Here is a 14,186-nt window from a genome sequence, read left to right as displayed (position 1 = left end):
ATAGTCAATACTCTTCAAGCCCTGAAAAGTGCATCTCTTGACTCCTGGAGAGGGAAAACATTTTCCAGTGGGAAAAGGCCAATTTGTTGATTTAAAGCTTGCTTATTTTTCCCAAAAGCACATCACTCAATAAAGCTAGGAGTGCTGGATTGGGTGAAGGAGAAGGGATTTCTGACTAAGTCAACAAAATCAGGTCAACAAATAGACCAATAGAGAGACTGCTCATCTAAGGCACGGGAAACTTTTGTTCAAACCCATTTTCTGCCTCATTTGGCACAACAATAAAATCTGGGTCTCCAATACCCCAGTTGGGTGCCATAATCACTGGCCTTTCCAGTCAGCTTCTGTAGCCAATAATTACCTAATTATACAAAAAGATATCAATTCCCACCAGGAGACAGTGAAAAATCACCATCTTGGAGTCAATAGCTGGCAGTGGAGGCATTCCTTTCAGCACAGGCCCAAATGCCCACTTTGGTCCCTACTGAGGGAAGCAGCGCTGTGAACCCCAATGTCTTGTATAACTTTAAAACCTATTTGAACAATGAGGTGTTTGAGGCTCCTTGGGTTTTCTACACTGTTTCATTTCACTTTGTTCAAAACTTTTTTGTTCCCTCAATGCATAACTGGCAGTGCTTTGAACCCTTCAAGTTCTACGAGAGAGGAAAATTCAATTTTCATAACAAATTCCTGAGTCAAATCTCCTGACAAATATATTTACTTGCTGGTGCCCCATCGGTCTCAAAGACTAGAAAAATGATTGCTTCTGAAAGGAGATTTATTAAGACTCAGAAGCTAATATCACTTTAGGCTTTGGCTCTTGCACATCAGTTTTCAGTACATACATGGAAGAAATGTCTGGCTTTCTTTTCTGCTGTGCTGCTCTGCTTTAATTGGTGGATATTCCAGAATCAATCACTACTGATTTGTGGCTGATCTCAGAAACTATCACCATCAAATTAAGCTAGGAAGTACTGCAGAAGATTAACTGTGTCACAAAAGTGACACAAGATGGAGTTACCAAAGCAGCACATGGACACTGTGAAATTTACAACCAATTGATCTCCTTGCAGCAATACCACTGAAACTGACACGTCAGTCCTACATGCAATTCCCCACATACAGACATAATGAGAAAGGCCAGAGAATCCAGAGTGGCTCTAGTGCTACATCTCACATATCCATAACGCAGGGGAGAATGTTATCTAATGGCTCTGAGAAAGGCTTGCTGAAGTACCAGTGGGAGGACACTCACAACACAGGCAATCAAGGTGTGAAATAGCCACAGGGAAGATGACAAACTGCACACCTGACTTCAGTTATGGAAACATCTTCTAAAAGCCCACATCGATATATAAAGCTCCCAAAACAGTAGTGGGAAAGACTTCATTGCTAAAGTATTATTTCCTGCCAAGGCTGTATCTTGACTGATGTACAGCATTCAAAAACCAGAATCACAGCGCTGTGGCAGTGTATAAACCATGGAAACGAAAGATTATCTGTTTCCAGAGTCATCTGTATAAGGAACCAGTCTCTCTTTAATCCCCGGGGTGACTCAAAGTTTAATGACCTAACTGCACTTGAGATTAGGCTGAAATACCAGTGACAAATTAGGCTGGCTGAAAGAAATTTCAGAACAGAGGCTGGGTCAGTCCCTCCTCCTTATCTGTTCAGAATATGCAGCAGAGACGTGAAAAGCAAATACAAAATCTGAATTTGAGTTAAGCTGCATACAGAAGTTTAGCACCTGACTCTCAGCACTCTGGTGCAAGCAGGACTGCTGCAGGTTTACTCAGACACCTATTAGCACACTCTTTGTTTCTGTCCTAATGCTAACAGCTGTAATGACTTTGTACAATTACAACTGTACTGAGGATGAGAATTTATACCAGATAGAGAATGGAGTGCATTTAGCCTGGTGTTTTACATGTTCCTGGGAAAAGCACTGAGGAGACAAACTGAAGGCAAAAGATTTCTGTAAATAGCTGTAGAAGTCCTTGGTACCAATGTACCTGGTTCCTATCAGTAACTGGTTTAAAATGGGAGCTGATTCACTATTTTAAGTCAGCAATTAATATATATTTTGCAAAACCACTGTAGGAAAACATCACTATGCACAAGGTCTCCTTTTATAACTTTCTCTGCAGTCATTGTTGGAGATGTGTCCTGGATGCACAGCTGTATCATGGATATGACAAAATCCCTAAAAGATATAAGGGTAATGAATAATAGAAATAATCACTTAAATTCTATACCCTGGAAATTCCTAGCTCATCAGACGCTTTGATGAGGAGCTAAACAATTTGTTATACACATGTATGGCACAACACATCAAAGAATCTTAAACATCACTTAAAATCACCAACCAATGAGTACAGCTAGAGCAGCTTCCTGTATTTAGCTCAGTGCATCAACTGCTATTCTGGTCCATGCTGTAAATGCAGTAGTTAAATCAGTAATTTCCACTGCAACCTTTGAACTGTTTATCAGATATTACCTGCTTTTGTAATGGATTTTTTTAATTGCTTCATTACATTGAAAAAGTTAGGAAGCCTGACTGTCAGGAAGTCTGGGGATGTCAGGCCCCTTGCTCTCAAAGAAACAATTGTCTCTCAAGCAGACAATTTTATGTCTAGGCTATGTTTCCACCCTCAGAACTTTGGTCTTTTAGAGCAAAGGCTTTAGAAATACTGAGCATAAATTTTAACTGTTTGCCATGAAGAGTCTTTTACACTACAGTTAATTAAAGAAGTTTAAACCCTACTTCTCCTTCTTCTGGCATTGGGCCTGCTCAGTAGTTTGAGCAACAGACTCCCTGAATACAGGAGGGAAGGAACAGAGGTCTGTGTTCTCACCACTGCATCCATCTTCATTTTGCACGTATCCTGTAACAATTTAGACTTTGTAAATGATACAAAAATGCAGATTATTCTCACAGCCAACTCTTCCTCTTTCTCCTTAATGTCATCATATACAGAGGAGGTGGGGTATTTTCATTATGTAGGTGACATTTAATGATCATTCCTCCTGACGTTGCTAATGCTTTCCTGGAACGACTACTCTGAGTAAACACTCTTTTGTTCTCTTTTTCAGCAGCAACTTTACTTTCCTTACAAACCTGGCATTATACTTCTGTACAATGGAAATTTAATTTATGAAAAAAAACCCCTATCCTAGTCTGTCTTGCTGTTTTCTCCTTTACTTCATTGGCACAGCAACTTGCCAAGCAGCTTACATTTTACTTGAATACAGCTGGCAAAGCACTGCCACCTCTGCATCATTATCATGAATACATGTAGTGATCTCATATGTACCAGCCGCTGCTTCAGAACTTGTGGGTGAATAGGGGTAATTTATCCCAAAGTCTTCTGTGTCTGATTGCCTAATTTGCAGCAGTTCTGTGCACCAGCAGATCTCTTTCATTTCAGCAGAGTTATAGACTATCCAGCGCTTCAGAAAATGAAAGGTGTCTTCTGTGATCCCTGAATCCTGATTTAATTCACAGCATCTACGTTATACAGTTAAAGAAATAGAGGTAGAAGTATATGAATTCAAGTAAATGCCCTACTGTCATTTAGAGGGTTCTCAAATTTTCCTCTTCTAATTTCATGTTTTCCTATACTGAGTTTATGACCAATATTGCCTTTCTCTTCCTCAGTTACTCTGAAAAGACAAGTTCCCAAATTTCTTGATATGAAGCCATCATAAGAACATTGTCCTGGCCAATGCCCAGCTAGATGACCTCCAGCTTTTATCAGTCAATTTTGTTCACATCCACAACCCCAGTCCTGAAAGCCACCTCATTTTCCCCCTGCCTTCCTCTGTGCTAACAATGGAAATACTCATTTCTATGATCAGTAATTTTCATAACTACATCACAGTTTTGAGAGCTCATTTTCCATTCAACTCCAGAACTTTATATTCTTCCCTTGAGTATTTAATACTACACCCTGAATGCTACTGACACCAGGCTAACGAACTTATGGTTGATTGGATCATCACCCCCCTTGAGTTTCCAAACACTTGCATTGTTTGCTGTTTCACAGCAATAAGCTGCTATTTCTCCCATCCTCCCCCTGACTTCACATCCCATGCTCTGAGATGGAGACCATCCTGTCTGCCCAATTTCTGGGCACTCAGCCCCACAGTAACCAGGCTGGAATATTATAGGCTTATGACTCTAAGCACCATTTACCTTCCAATAAATATTTGGAAAGTGAAAGTATGATTCTTAATTCTTTATCAACTACACTTCTCTTGTATTAGAAATAACGCTAACTGAAAAGTTTCCCCCCTTTTTTTAAAAAACATTTTCCTGGCCTTACATTCAAACCACCTTTGTTTTCACATGCATTTCTATTCACTGCCCACCACATTTTTAATTTTTCAAATATCTTTGCACTACTACTTATGTCACTTTTTTTTTCTTCTTCTCATTTCTGCCATTTGTTTTCCCTCTCCAAACATTTCAATATGCTAATGATGTACTGGTACCCTCTCTCAAACCAATTATTTCTGTCCAGATTAGGCAGAGAATTTTATCATGCGGCAATTACCATCAATAGCTCTACTTTCTTCTTCACAGAAAGAGAAAAGTATTAGAAGTGGAAGCATCACAAGAGATAGCAGAGGCTTTAAGCAAATACAGATCAGAATAGAATCCTGATGGGTTTCATGAAACAGGCAAAGAAAGCAAACTATAAAGGCATTTAAATAGCCAAGTCGAAACAAATAATCGTTTTCTGTCACTGGACATTCGGTTCCCCTGGGATGGTTATTAGAAAGTTTATATTAATTCATCCACTAGCTCAACCCCTTGAGGCCAAATGTAGCTCAGAAAGCAGAAGTAAACAATAAATGTTTTCCAGACTAATTTATCTGGGAAAACAGATGTGCGATTTACCCCACTGTTTTTGTATTAAGTGAAGATGGTGAGGAGCATCACTTGGAAACATGTAAGGCGAATGGTGTGGTCTGAATCTCCTGCATTCAGATTTTATTGTTCAGATTTCTGGTCTCAAAAATTGGAATGAAATAAAATCAGTTCAGAGGGCACAAAGTTTTCTTTCAGGCATCCACTGATTTACGAACACTATTTCAAAAGTTTTTTTTACATGAAGTATAATGAAAGTGAAGCAAAAGCCCTTACTTGGAACAATGAGTTCAATTTCTTTTGACATGGCAGTTCCCAGCACATTGGATGCATAGCAACGGTATTTCCCTTGAAAATTGGTGATGATTCCATGGTTCTGAATCACAAATGTCCCAGAGTTGTTACGTGTGATTATTCTGGGATCAGATGACAGATCAAATGGTTTTCCATCCTTTGTCCAGTTGAAACTGAAAAATAAAACAACAATTACAAAGGAATGGCCACAGTATAGAGAATACAAAAAACAGTGGAAATTATGGTTCCAACACTGCAGTGTCAAAACAAAAGAAAAACGAAACTGTATAAAAGGAGGTGATGGTAAAATGAATGCTGTGTTGCTATAATTTGTGCTAGCTACTGAGCTATTGAGCACGTCTGCTATTGGACAGCTCACTTTTGGACAACTGCCTGTGACACGGAATAAGAACAGAGAGCTTAACAAAAGGACAGTAAGTGAGAGATGCCACCTGTGAAAGCGAGAGCCACACACTGGAAGGAATTACAGGTCTCCAAAAAAAAGCTCTGCAGGACAGTTGGGACTTTTGGCAGGCTCTACATACATATATGAGCTCTACAAGAGGTACCACCGTAGAACCAGGAGAACATGAGCAAGTCTGCTCAGAAATGAAACCTCTCCCAATGAGAAAAAGACACATTGCTATCTATTCACAGAGAGAGCGAAGAATTTCAACTAGCAGAGCTGAATGGTTTAAATGGAAACAAAGCTTAACCCTGCCTTGCAATTCTGAGTGGGTTCCCAGACATCTGCTATTCCTTTCCCCCTCAAAAAAGGAATAATGTTTGGCAAAGGCTAAAAGCCAACTCAATTTCTGCTTGCTTCTCCAGGTGAAAGCAGTACTTACGTGGGCTGTGGGTTTCCACTGGCTTCACATTTAATTGTAAAGTTCTCATCAAAAGGGTAGGCAACCTGGGTTTCAGATTGCTCCTTGATTGTTGGAAGCTGTGGAACTGAACACAAAGAGACAGCAGATTAAATCCTCTTTCAAGCATAGCTGTGCACAGCTCAGGGCCTTTCTTTCAACAAGACAATGTCAGGATTACCTCACTGCTGCAAACTGTGAGGCTTGCCTTAAATAAGGGATGATTATCATCACCCTCCTGACATCGACAACACTTTGCTCCCCAAATCTGTACGTGTCTATAGACTCACAGGCACAGATATACACAAAGTCACAAACTTCTGTCTTAATTCTGGATAAAATTACAAGGAAGACCATTGACTGCAAAGATGAGAAAGCACCCTGCAGGACAAAAGTGCCACGAGCAGTCACACAATTACACAGTGATTTTTCACTATCTTTTTTTTTTCTAAGGGAATTAAAAGTGTCACAAATATCAGTGTAACAAAGCCACAGAAGGAAAGAGGTGCCCTGCCATGTAGCTGGGGATAATGGGATCGTCACATCCTTATAGGCAGACAGAAAGAAAATTAACATCGTCTTTGCTTTCTCTCCAAAGTCCAGGAAGCTCAGAGCTGAAGCAAATGATACCATACCATATGGTTTCAAAGCTGAGCAATTTCAGGCCCACCAGCTTCACTGATCAGACACAATTCCTTTTTATTAAAACATAAAGACCTTCATTAAAACACATTAAGGGCTGGATGACTCCCCTGTGTAGGTACTTAAAGCTAGTGGTTGCCCAGACAGTTTGGCCTGCACTTTGTAATCCCAGCTCTGCTTCTGCTTTACTTCAGCACAGGGAGTCACTTCCATCTCCTTCATTGATAAACAAGTTCAGGTAGCTTTATGAAAATGTGCTAAAACCCTGCTTAATTGCCTTAATCCTCTGCAACCAGGGCTGCTCACAGCAGGTACCCACACTGCCAATGTCCTGCTCTGAAGCTGCTGCACTCAAAAGCCTGCTGAGACCCTACAGTTCTTTTTCCATCAGTATAATTCATTCAAAACCCAATATGGTTGAATTTTGTTTTGCTTCATCCCCAGAAAGCAAACTGTAGTGTGTAATCCTCCTGGCCACCCAGGCAGTGGAGTCCACTGGCCACCACTGGGTTGTCCCACATGGACCTCATCTCACTGAACGCACACCAACCATGTAGAATAGGCAGCTTGAACATCCCAGCCAGACAGAGCTGGTGCTCCCCAGGGTGGGGTGCACGGCATAGGAGATTTTTCTCTGGGCATTCATGTGCATTCCAAGACATACACCTGCTCCTTCTCGAGGCGAGACGGCGGGTTGGAGACAAGTAAACACAGTTTCATGTACATCAAAGAAGCTTCAGGGAGACTCAGAACCAAAATAATGCATTTTTGTGAAGGACAGATCTGACCCCTCAGAGCTAAGCAGTGCATTGGATCTTGAACATCAGGTAGATGTTATTAGACAAGTTTACTGCTGCATCCAAACAAGTCTAAACAAAGTGCTTCACGTTTTTATCACTTCTAAATTTCCCAAAGGCCATGTTCTGGCAGAATTAAATTCAAAATGGAACAACTGAAAGTAGGATTTAATACTTTTTTCTTCGGGGAAAGGGGAAAAAAAGGAAAAAAAAATATAAAAGCAAGCATGCCAAAACAAAACAGCAAAGTGTTCAGTAAATAGCTACAACTCACCTGATAACGGTATTTCAATAGCAGCTGCCAAACTCAGTACAAAGAAAAACAGGCATATGGTGATCCTCTTTGTGCTTAATAGCATCTCCATCACTCTTCTGTAAACAAGGAGTCCAAACAGAACGAGATATACCTTATGCTTCCTCTCACCATCAATTCAAATCAGATGTAAGATGGGAAACTGGGAGCCTAGCAAGGAGAAGAAACAGCCATATTAGCGGGTATTAACTTGGCTCTAATGAGGTTACTAAATTAAAGCAGTGCTTCAGGATTTGCAGCTAAATTGCATGAAAGTACTGTTTCCACTCCTCTCTCCATCTCCTGGCTAGAGGAAGGTCCTATATTAAACCTCTAAAGTAAAATACATGCAAAAAGTAAAAATCAATTACAGAACAAAAGCATAATTATTTTTTGCTTTGCAATTAAAGCAGGAATAGCTTAAAATATGATATATTTGTAATTATTCCAGTTCATAAGTTTTTCTAATGAGAACAGTGTAAGTTAGAAAGTAATGTAACAGAGCTAATGAGAGAAATTTAGTAATTTAGTATATTAATGACCTTACTCATAAATCTCATACATCTTTTCATCTTTTATTTATGTCTTAAAAAAACATAAAAAGGACATTTAGTCCAATTTAGTTCATTAATAAGGAGCAGAGCACGAAACATTGCCTTTTACTCCATTATCCCAGAACTGCTGCACGTAGGCTTTTACACATTCCATTACACGTCCTCAGCACTGCATTACAAGGTAAAAGCATCAGGCACCAGCCAAAAGGAAGAAAAATCTGTGCTAATGAGAGCTTAGGTGCCACTCACAGGGGAGTAAAGGAGAGGGCTCCACAAGTGTGGGTGTATGAAGGATTTCAGTCACCAGCACCACTTGCAAATATCAGCAAAGTATTAACAAGTGTAAGGTATGCATCGTACTGCCAATCTGCTAACACAGCACTTACAGCACATCTACCTCGAGAAATTCACACTTCAGCTGTCAGGATCGTTTTGCAGGAGCAGTGTCCACTACTGGGAACTTTTATTCACTCAACTCATGAAACCTTCCTGGAAATCAACGTCCTCGAGACTAAAATCCCTGGTTTAAGATGGAAATTGGCCAGTGAGGGGACAAGAGACAGACATGATAATCCCATAAGCCTCATTTGTGTAGAAATGAGGCTAAAAGACAGATGTCATACAGATATCTTAGGCACTGAACTCTCCCTGGTGGAAGATGCTGGCTGACCTGCTCAGGGCCATGCTCATCAGAGAGGGACAGCACAGAGGGACATGGGGATGGGGACCCTCTGACTGCAGATCAGCAACCAGCAGCAGCACACTGGTTTGAGGCAGAACATAATCAGCTCAGCTGCATTCCTTCTGGCCTCAGTCTGCAAGCAAGAGGCCTTTCCACAGTTCAGGCTTCTAAGATCCTTATTCCATGTCCCAGGTGCCAATACATGGTGGCTGCACAGCCTCTGCCCATACCTACCAATGGATCCACAGCCACATGGATGCTCTGGCAGCACACTCCCCAGCCACACAGTTGCACTTCAGGTTCAAACATCCCCCAGGCTCTCCTATCCATCCCAGCCTTGAGCTCTGCCACGTACCCAAACTGCAGGCAGTGCAACACTTCACTTCTACAACCATTCAACTCCAAACCGAAATTTCTCATCTCATGCCAGATCCCAGCAAATGAACAATTTAGCTACTGAAGTAATTTGGAGCAATAATTGAGGTGGCTGCACAAGAACTTGGCAGCAAAGGGCAGGTTTCGGTCTCAGCAGTGCCAAAGCACAGCACTCTCCTGGGGCCCAATGTGTGCCAGATAAAAACCTGCAGAATCTTGACCCTGGTAAAAACAACGGCTCAGCAGGGAGCTGGAGCAGCCCCACAGCTTGCTCTGGATACTTGTTTTTTTTTTCCCCAGGAATCCCAAATTCTCCTCAGTTCTCCTTAGGAGTTGTCCAAAGCATCCCTTGCACCCGGGTGGCAAAGACAACAGCAGAAAACCTTTCCTTGGCACAATGATCAGGAGTGCCACAATGAACTGTACACTTAGGATCCCTTCTCCTCCTTTTTCCTCTTCCCCCTCCACCCCCGTTCCTCTCTTCTCTCAGCCTCAGGCTTAAGCCAACTAATTTGAATTCACCACAAATACTTATCTGCAGTTCCCTACCTGCAATTCATTATTTACTGCGCTGTTTGGTTAATAGTAAATACTGATTGCTCTAAGGACAGACCATTTGTTTGTTTAATGAGCTGCCTATTATTTACAGTGAGCAGATCTTTCAAAATATCAGCATTTCTAAGGAGTGATGCGGTTCCAGATTATTTCTATGTATACCACCACTTCCAAAACATGCTATATAAACATTGGACGGCTAAACAGGGAAAAAAATTAAATTGTCATTTTTTTCCTCATAAACCTCATGAACAGTTTTCCCTACATGTAATTACTGCATTAAAATTGCTCATCAACAGTAGCAGAATGACAGCCAAAAATCCCAGATTAGAGATCTACTGCTTCCAAGAGAAATTACATTGTGCTATTAAATATGGAATCAATCTCAGCTATTTGGTCCTCTCAAGCTATGCAAGATTTGGCTCCTGTATAAATTCTGTATGGCACAAATATTAATGAAAGCTCTGAATTCCCACAGCTTAATATTGCTGCGTTTCTGAGCTGACCTTTTCATTAGCTAGAATCAGATTTAATTTCTCAGTGACACATATATTTCAAGACTGTTAAATAAAAGCTGTTGGTAATTAGAAGTCTCGGCCTTCAGGGTGGCCCCAGTGACACAACAGAAAAACAAAACTCTGGAAAATAATAAAAAAATCTTTCCTGGTATGAGAAATGAAAGTTTTTATTTAATTAGATCATATGTTGCAAGATAAATGACCGTACAGCACAGAATCACACAGAATCACAGAATCACCCGGGTTGGAAGGGACCCCGAGGATCATGTAGTTCCAACCCCCCTGCCTAGCAGGGCCACCAAACATACACATTCAGATCAGGTTGCCCAGGACCCCGTCCAGCCTGGCCTTAAACACGTCCAAGGACGGGGCATCCACAACCTCCCTGGGCAGCCCGTTCCAGGGCCTAACCACTCTCCTAGTAAAGAACTTCCCCCTAACATCTAACCTAAATCTTCCCTCCTTCAACTTAAAACCATTTCCCCTAGTCCTGCTGTTGTCAGCCCTTTTGAAGAGTTTACTCCCCTCCTGGGTGTAGGTTCCCTTCAGGTATTGATAGGCTGCAATGAGGTCACCCCGCAGCCTTCTCTTCTCCAGGCTGAACAAGCCCAACTCCCTCAGCCTGTCCTCATAGGGGAGGTGCTCCAGCCCCCTGATCATCTTAGTCGCCCTCCTCTGGACCCTTTCCAAAATCTCAATGTCTTTCTTGTACTGAGGGCTTACAGAGGGCTGAGAAGTTTAATTAAGCAGTCTCACTTTTGGATCTAATCACAGAAGAAAAAAATCCCAGCCCTGGACAAAGACAGGGAAGCACACTGCTCCGCTCCACGCTCAGCTTCCTCGGCACCGCTGCTCCGGAGCTATTAGAGCACAGCTCAGTGCCAGCACCTCCTCTACCTCCCCATTTCCTTTATGGCCTCCCACCAGTTTGGAAATGCCACCTTCCATCACCCGCAGCACCACTTAAACCCCAGCGGCTGGAAGAGAAAAATTCTGCATTTTCCAGGCCCTGGGCAGGAACACCTCGCTGCTTCACTAATTAGCTAAGAAAGGTTGATATTTATGCCAGTGAGACCTTAAACATAATGCTACAGCTGCAATATTTAGGCAGCTGTTGTCTGTTTTTTCCTCCTGAAAACAGATAAAATAGCACCAAAAATAATGACAAAGCACCACCACCTGTGGTCATTTATGTTTGGAAAGGATGAGAAGGAACATTCACAGGGACCCATCATTTCACTCTGAGTACTGATGTCATGCATAGCTTTTTCCCCTAAAAAGCACACACAGCAGTGAGAAGATAACCTTCACTTGACTCCATCCCTATTGCCTATTTTTGGAACTTGCTGCTTTCTCCGGAAAGCAGTCCATATGCAAATGTTGGAGATGATTAAAGTAATCATCCAAATCAGAAAGGTGCCCTTCCTTCTGCAGGGAAACATTTCCCAAGCAGGTATGAGGCTGCAGCACACAGTCATGACACAACCTCGCTCCCAGGAGGCTTGGTGAGATGAGCCTATGCACCATGCACCTTGCCAAGGATTCTGTCAACATTTTTGGACTGCGCAGGTCTAAGTTTCCAGTGCGGTTAGGCAAGATTTCAGTATTATTTCAGCAAATTCATGTTTTGAACGTGATTTTAACAATTGTGCCTTAACAGTTTTGTGATCCATCGGTTTTTAGGTCTTTCAATCTCAAGAAAACACAAAGCTATCACTAGAAATGCGATAGATTGCATATAAAGGATAAAGAAATACGCGTGCAAGGCTGTGAAATGTACTCCTGCAGTGCAAGCAGCAGTAAGACTGCTGATCCAATAACCAGTGTAAGTAGCATAACTAATTTCCCTGGGATGAGGCTTTAAGAAACAAATAAGGGTTCAGGGAGCCCAAACCTTGCCTGGTTTGCAGGAGGAGAAGGCCAGCAGACGTGATGTCACCACCAGGCAGGCAGACACCAGCATAGCTGCTGCCTATCCCCAAGGCAAGGCCTGCTACCCCCAGCTGTGACACACAATTCATCCTTGGGCTGATTATGTGGAAACTCATTTTATGCAATTTCTGTTTGCAAGCTCCACAGGTTGGGAAGGGCAACATGTGCATCACCTGTCCTGCTGCCTTCCCGTGGGGAAACACAGCAGCACTAGCAATCCAGTTCTGAACACATTGCTTATCTGCTTCCAGCAAAATCCTAAAATGCAATCCTGAGACCTCAGTACCTCTTATCCCATGCTGTTCTCAAGCCATTTACAAGCTCTGGGAGTAGTTAATGTTGTCTCTTGGCCATCACTCTCTCTGTGTAAGGATCCACCTGGCAGGTCTGATTTAATTTGTCCTGTGCATCTCACTGCTGGAGCACCATACCACTGCATCACAGGGTACCAGCACCATCTTTCTTAAAGCCTTGCACACGTTATATACAGAGTGCCTGAAAAGCACAGAAACAGTGCTTCTAATCAGTACACATGATCTGCTCATTGGTAGCTGCTTGCCAGCATGAAGCTTCGTTCTTAGAGGCAACTAAGAATGTGAGCTCTAGCTGCCACTGGAGCTGTCTGCCAGAATCACTGCCTTGTGCTCACGTCTTCCTACCCTCTAACATCAGCAACCTGGACATGCAACACAGACTTTTATGGACCACCATAAAAACATTCCTCTCGTGGGCTGCAGAACGGCCCTCGTTATTTTAGGCACTTAGAACCAAGAAAATACAGAAAATTAACAGTTATGAGCTGAGGGACCCAGAGGAGCAGAGCTGGACAGGGACCTGCAAGGGGCACAAACTCAGCTTGTGGGGACACCAGGGCAATCGTTCTCTGAGTAGGAACCAATCTGAACCTTCACACTCCATTTCTTCCAGCTCCTTGTTCTACTGTGGCAGCAATCTTTTTTTCTACTTTTTTTTTTTCAGGGGAATATCTGGATTTATGATGGTGTACTTGAGCTGTACAAACCCCATCCTGCAACATAAATTGCTCTCGTAAGTGCTTTGCAAACTTCTGAGAGATATACAATGATTTAATTAGCAAGGCTTTATGTTATCTAAAGTTAAAGTAGAAATAAAAATACCCTACTGCAATTTCAGATTATATTTCTCCATTGCACTATACAGCACAATTTACATAACACATGTATCAAGCACCATAAAATAAGGTGCTTGGCTTTATACACGCACAGCTTTACAGATGCAACCACAATCCAACCCCATGCACATGCTGCATCACTTTTCTTAAAAGCAAGGCCATTCAATTCTCATTAACCATTGGAACCAGAGACTTCCCCAGCCCCAGCAGGTGATGCAGTGCAGGAGAGACAAGCACAACAGCCAGCTAAAAATTCAACTACTCTCAGAGGCTTTTGCCATTCTTTCTTTCTTTCCTCTTGACATACTGCACCCCCTAGATGAGTTGCCTATATTTCTGGCTGAAACTAGTTTTACATTAATTGAAATTTTCATCAGCAATTAGCATTTCAGCTCATAGGTCAAGCATGAAGCACAAAATAAAGTACGGCAGCAGCAGGGCTGAATGACTGGAAAGGACAGTGCGTCAACCGTGCACCAAGGGAATGAAAGCTGGTTGCAGTTTGTTTTCAGATCAGACTGCCAACGACAGCCTTCTTTAGTGGAGGTGATGCAAATCCTCCTGATTGCAAAAGGAACTTGCACAGCAACAGCACTTTCTTCTCTTGTATGCTCATTCTCACTGTTTCAAAGCAGAAAACAATAGGAAAATCGTGA

The 14,186-nt window shown here is 42.1% G+C and overlaps 1 protein-coding gene across 11 annotated transcripts in view; it reads right to left on the bottom strand.

Moving 5' to 3' along the window:
• The window catches only part of CHL1 (cell adhesion molecule L1 like), a 109,182-nt gene that overhangs the window by 40,962 nt on the left and 54,034 nt on the right, over nucleotides 1-14,186 (bottom strand). For all 11 annotated transcript variants that reach the window (XM_048957351.1, XM_048957347.1, XM_048957345.1 and 8 more), the window contains 3 exons: nucleotides 7,747-7,935; nucleotides 6,016-6,121; nucleotides 5,150-5,340 (listed from right to left, as the gene is read on the bottom strand). In XM_048957351.1, coding sequence (XP_048813308.1) covers nucleotides 5,150-5,340; nucleotides 6,016-6,121; nucleotides 7,747-7,837 — 388 coding nt within the window. In that variant the 5' untranslated portion in view covers nucleotides 7,838-7,935. The remainder of the gene's footprint in view (nucleotides 1-5,149; nucleotides 5,341-6,015; nucleotides 6,122-7,746; nucleotides 7,936-14,186) is intronic.

The sequence above is a fragment of the Lagopus muta genome, chromosome 11, assembly GCF_023343835.1.
Source record: "Lagopus muta isolate bLagMut1 chromosome 11, bLagMut1 primary, whole genome shotgun sequence".
In the NCBI taxonomy this organism is placed as follows: domain Eukaryota; kingdom Metazoa; phylum Chordata; class Aves; order Galliformes; family Phasianidae; genus Lagopus; species Lagopus muta.
Note: the sequence above shows the minus strand (reverse complement) of the source record. Positions and strands in the feature narration are given on the sequence as shown.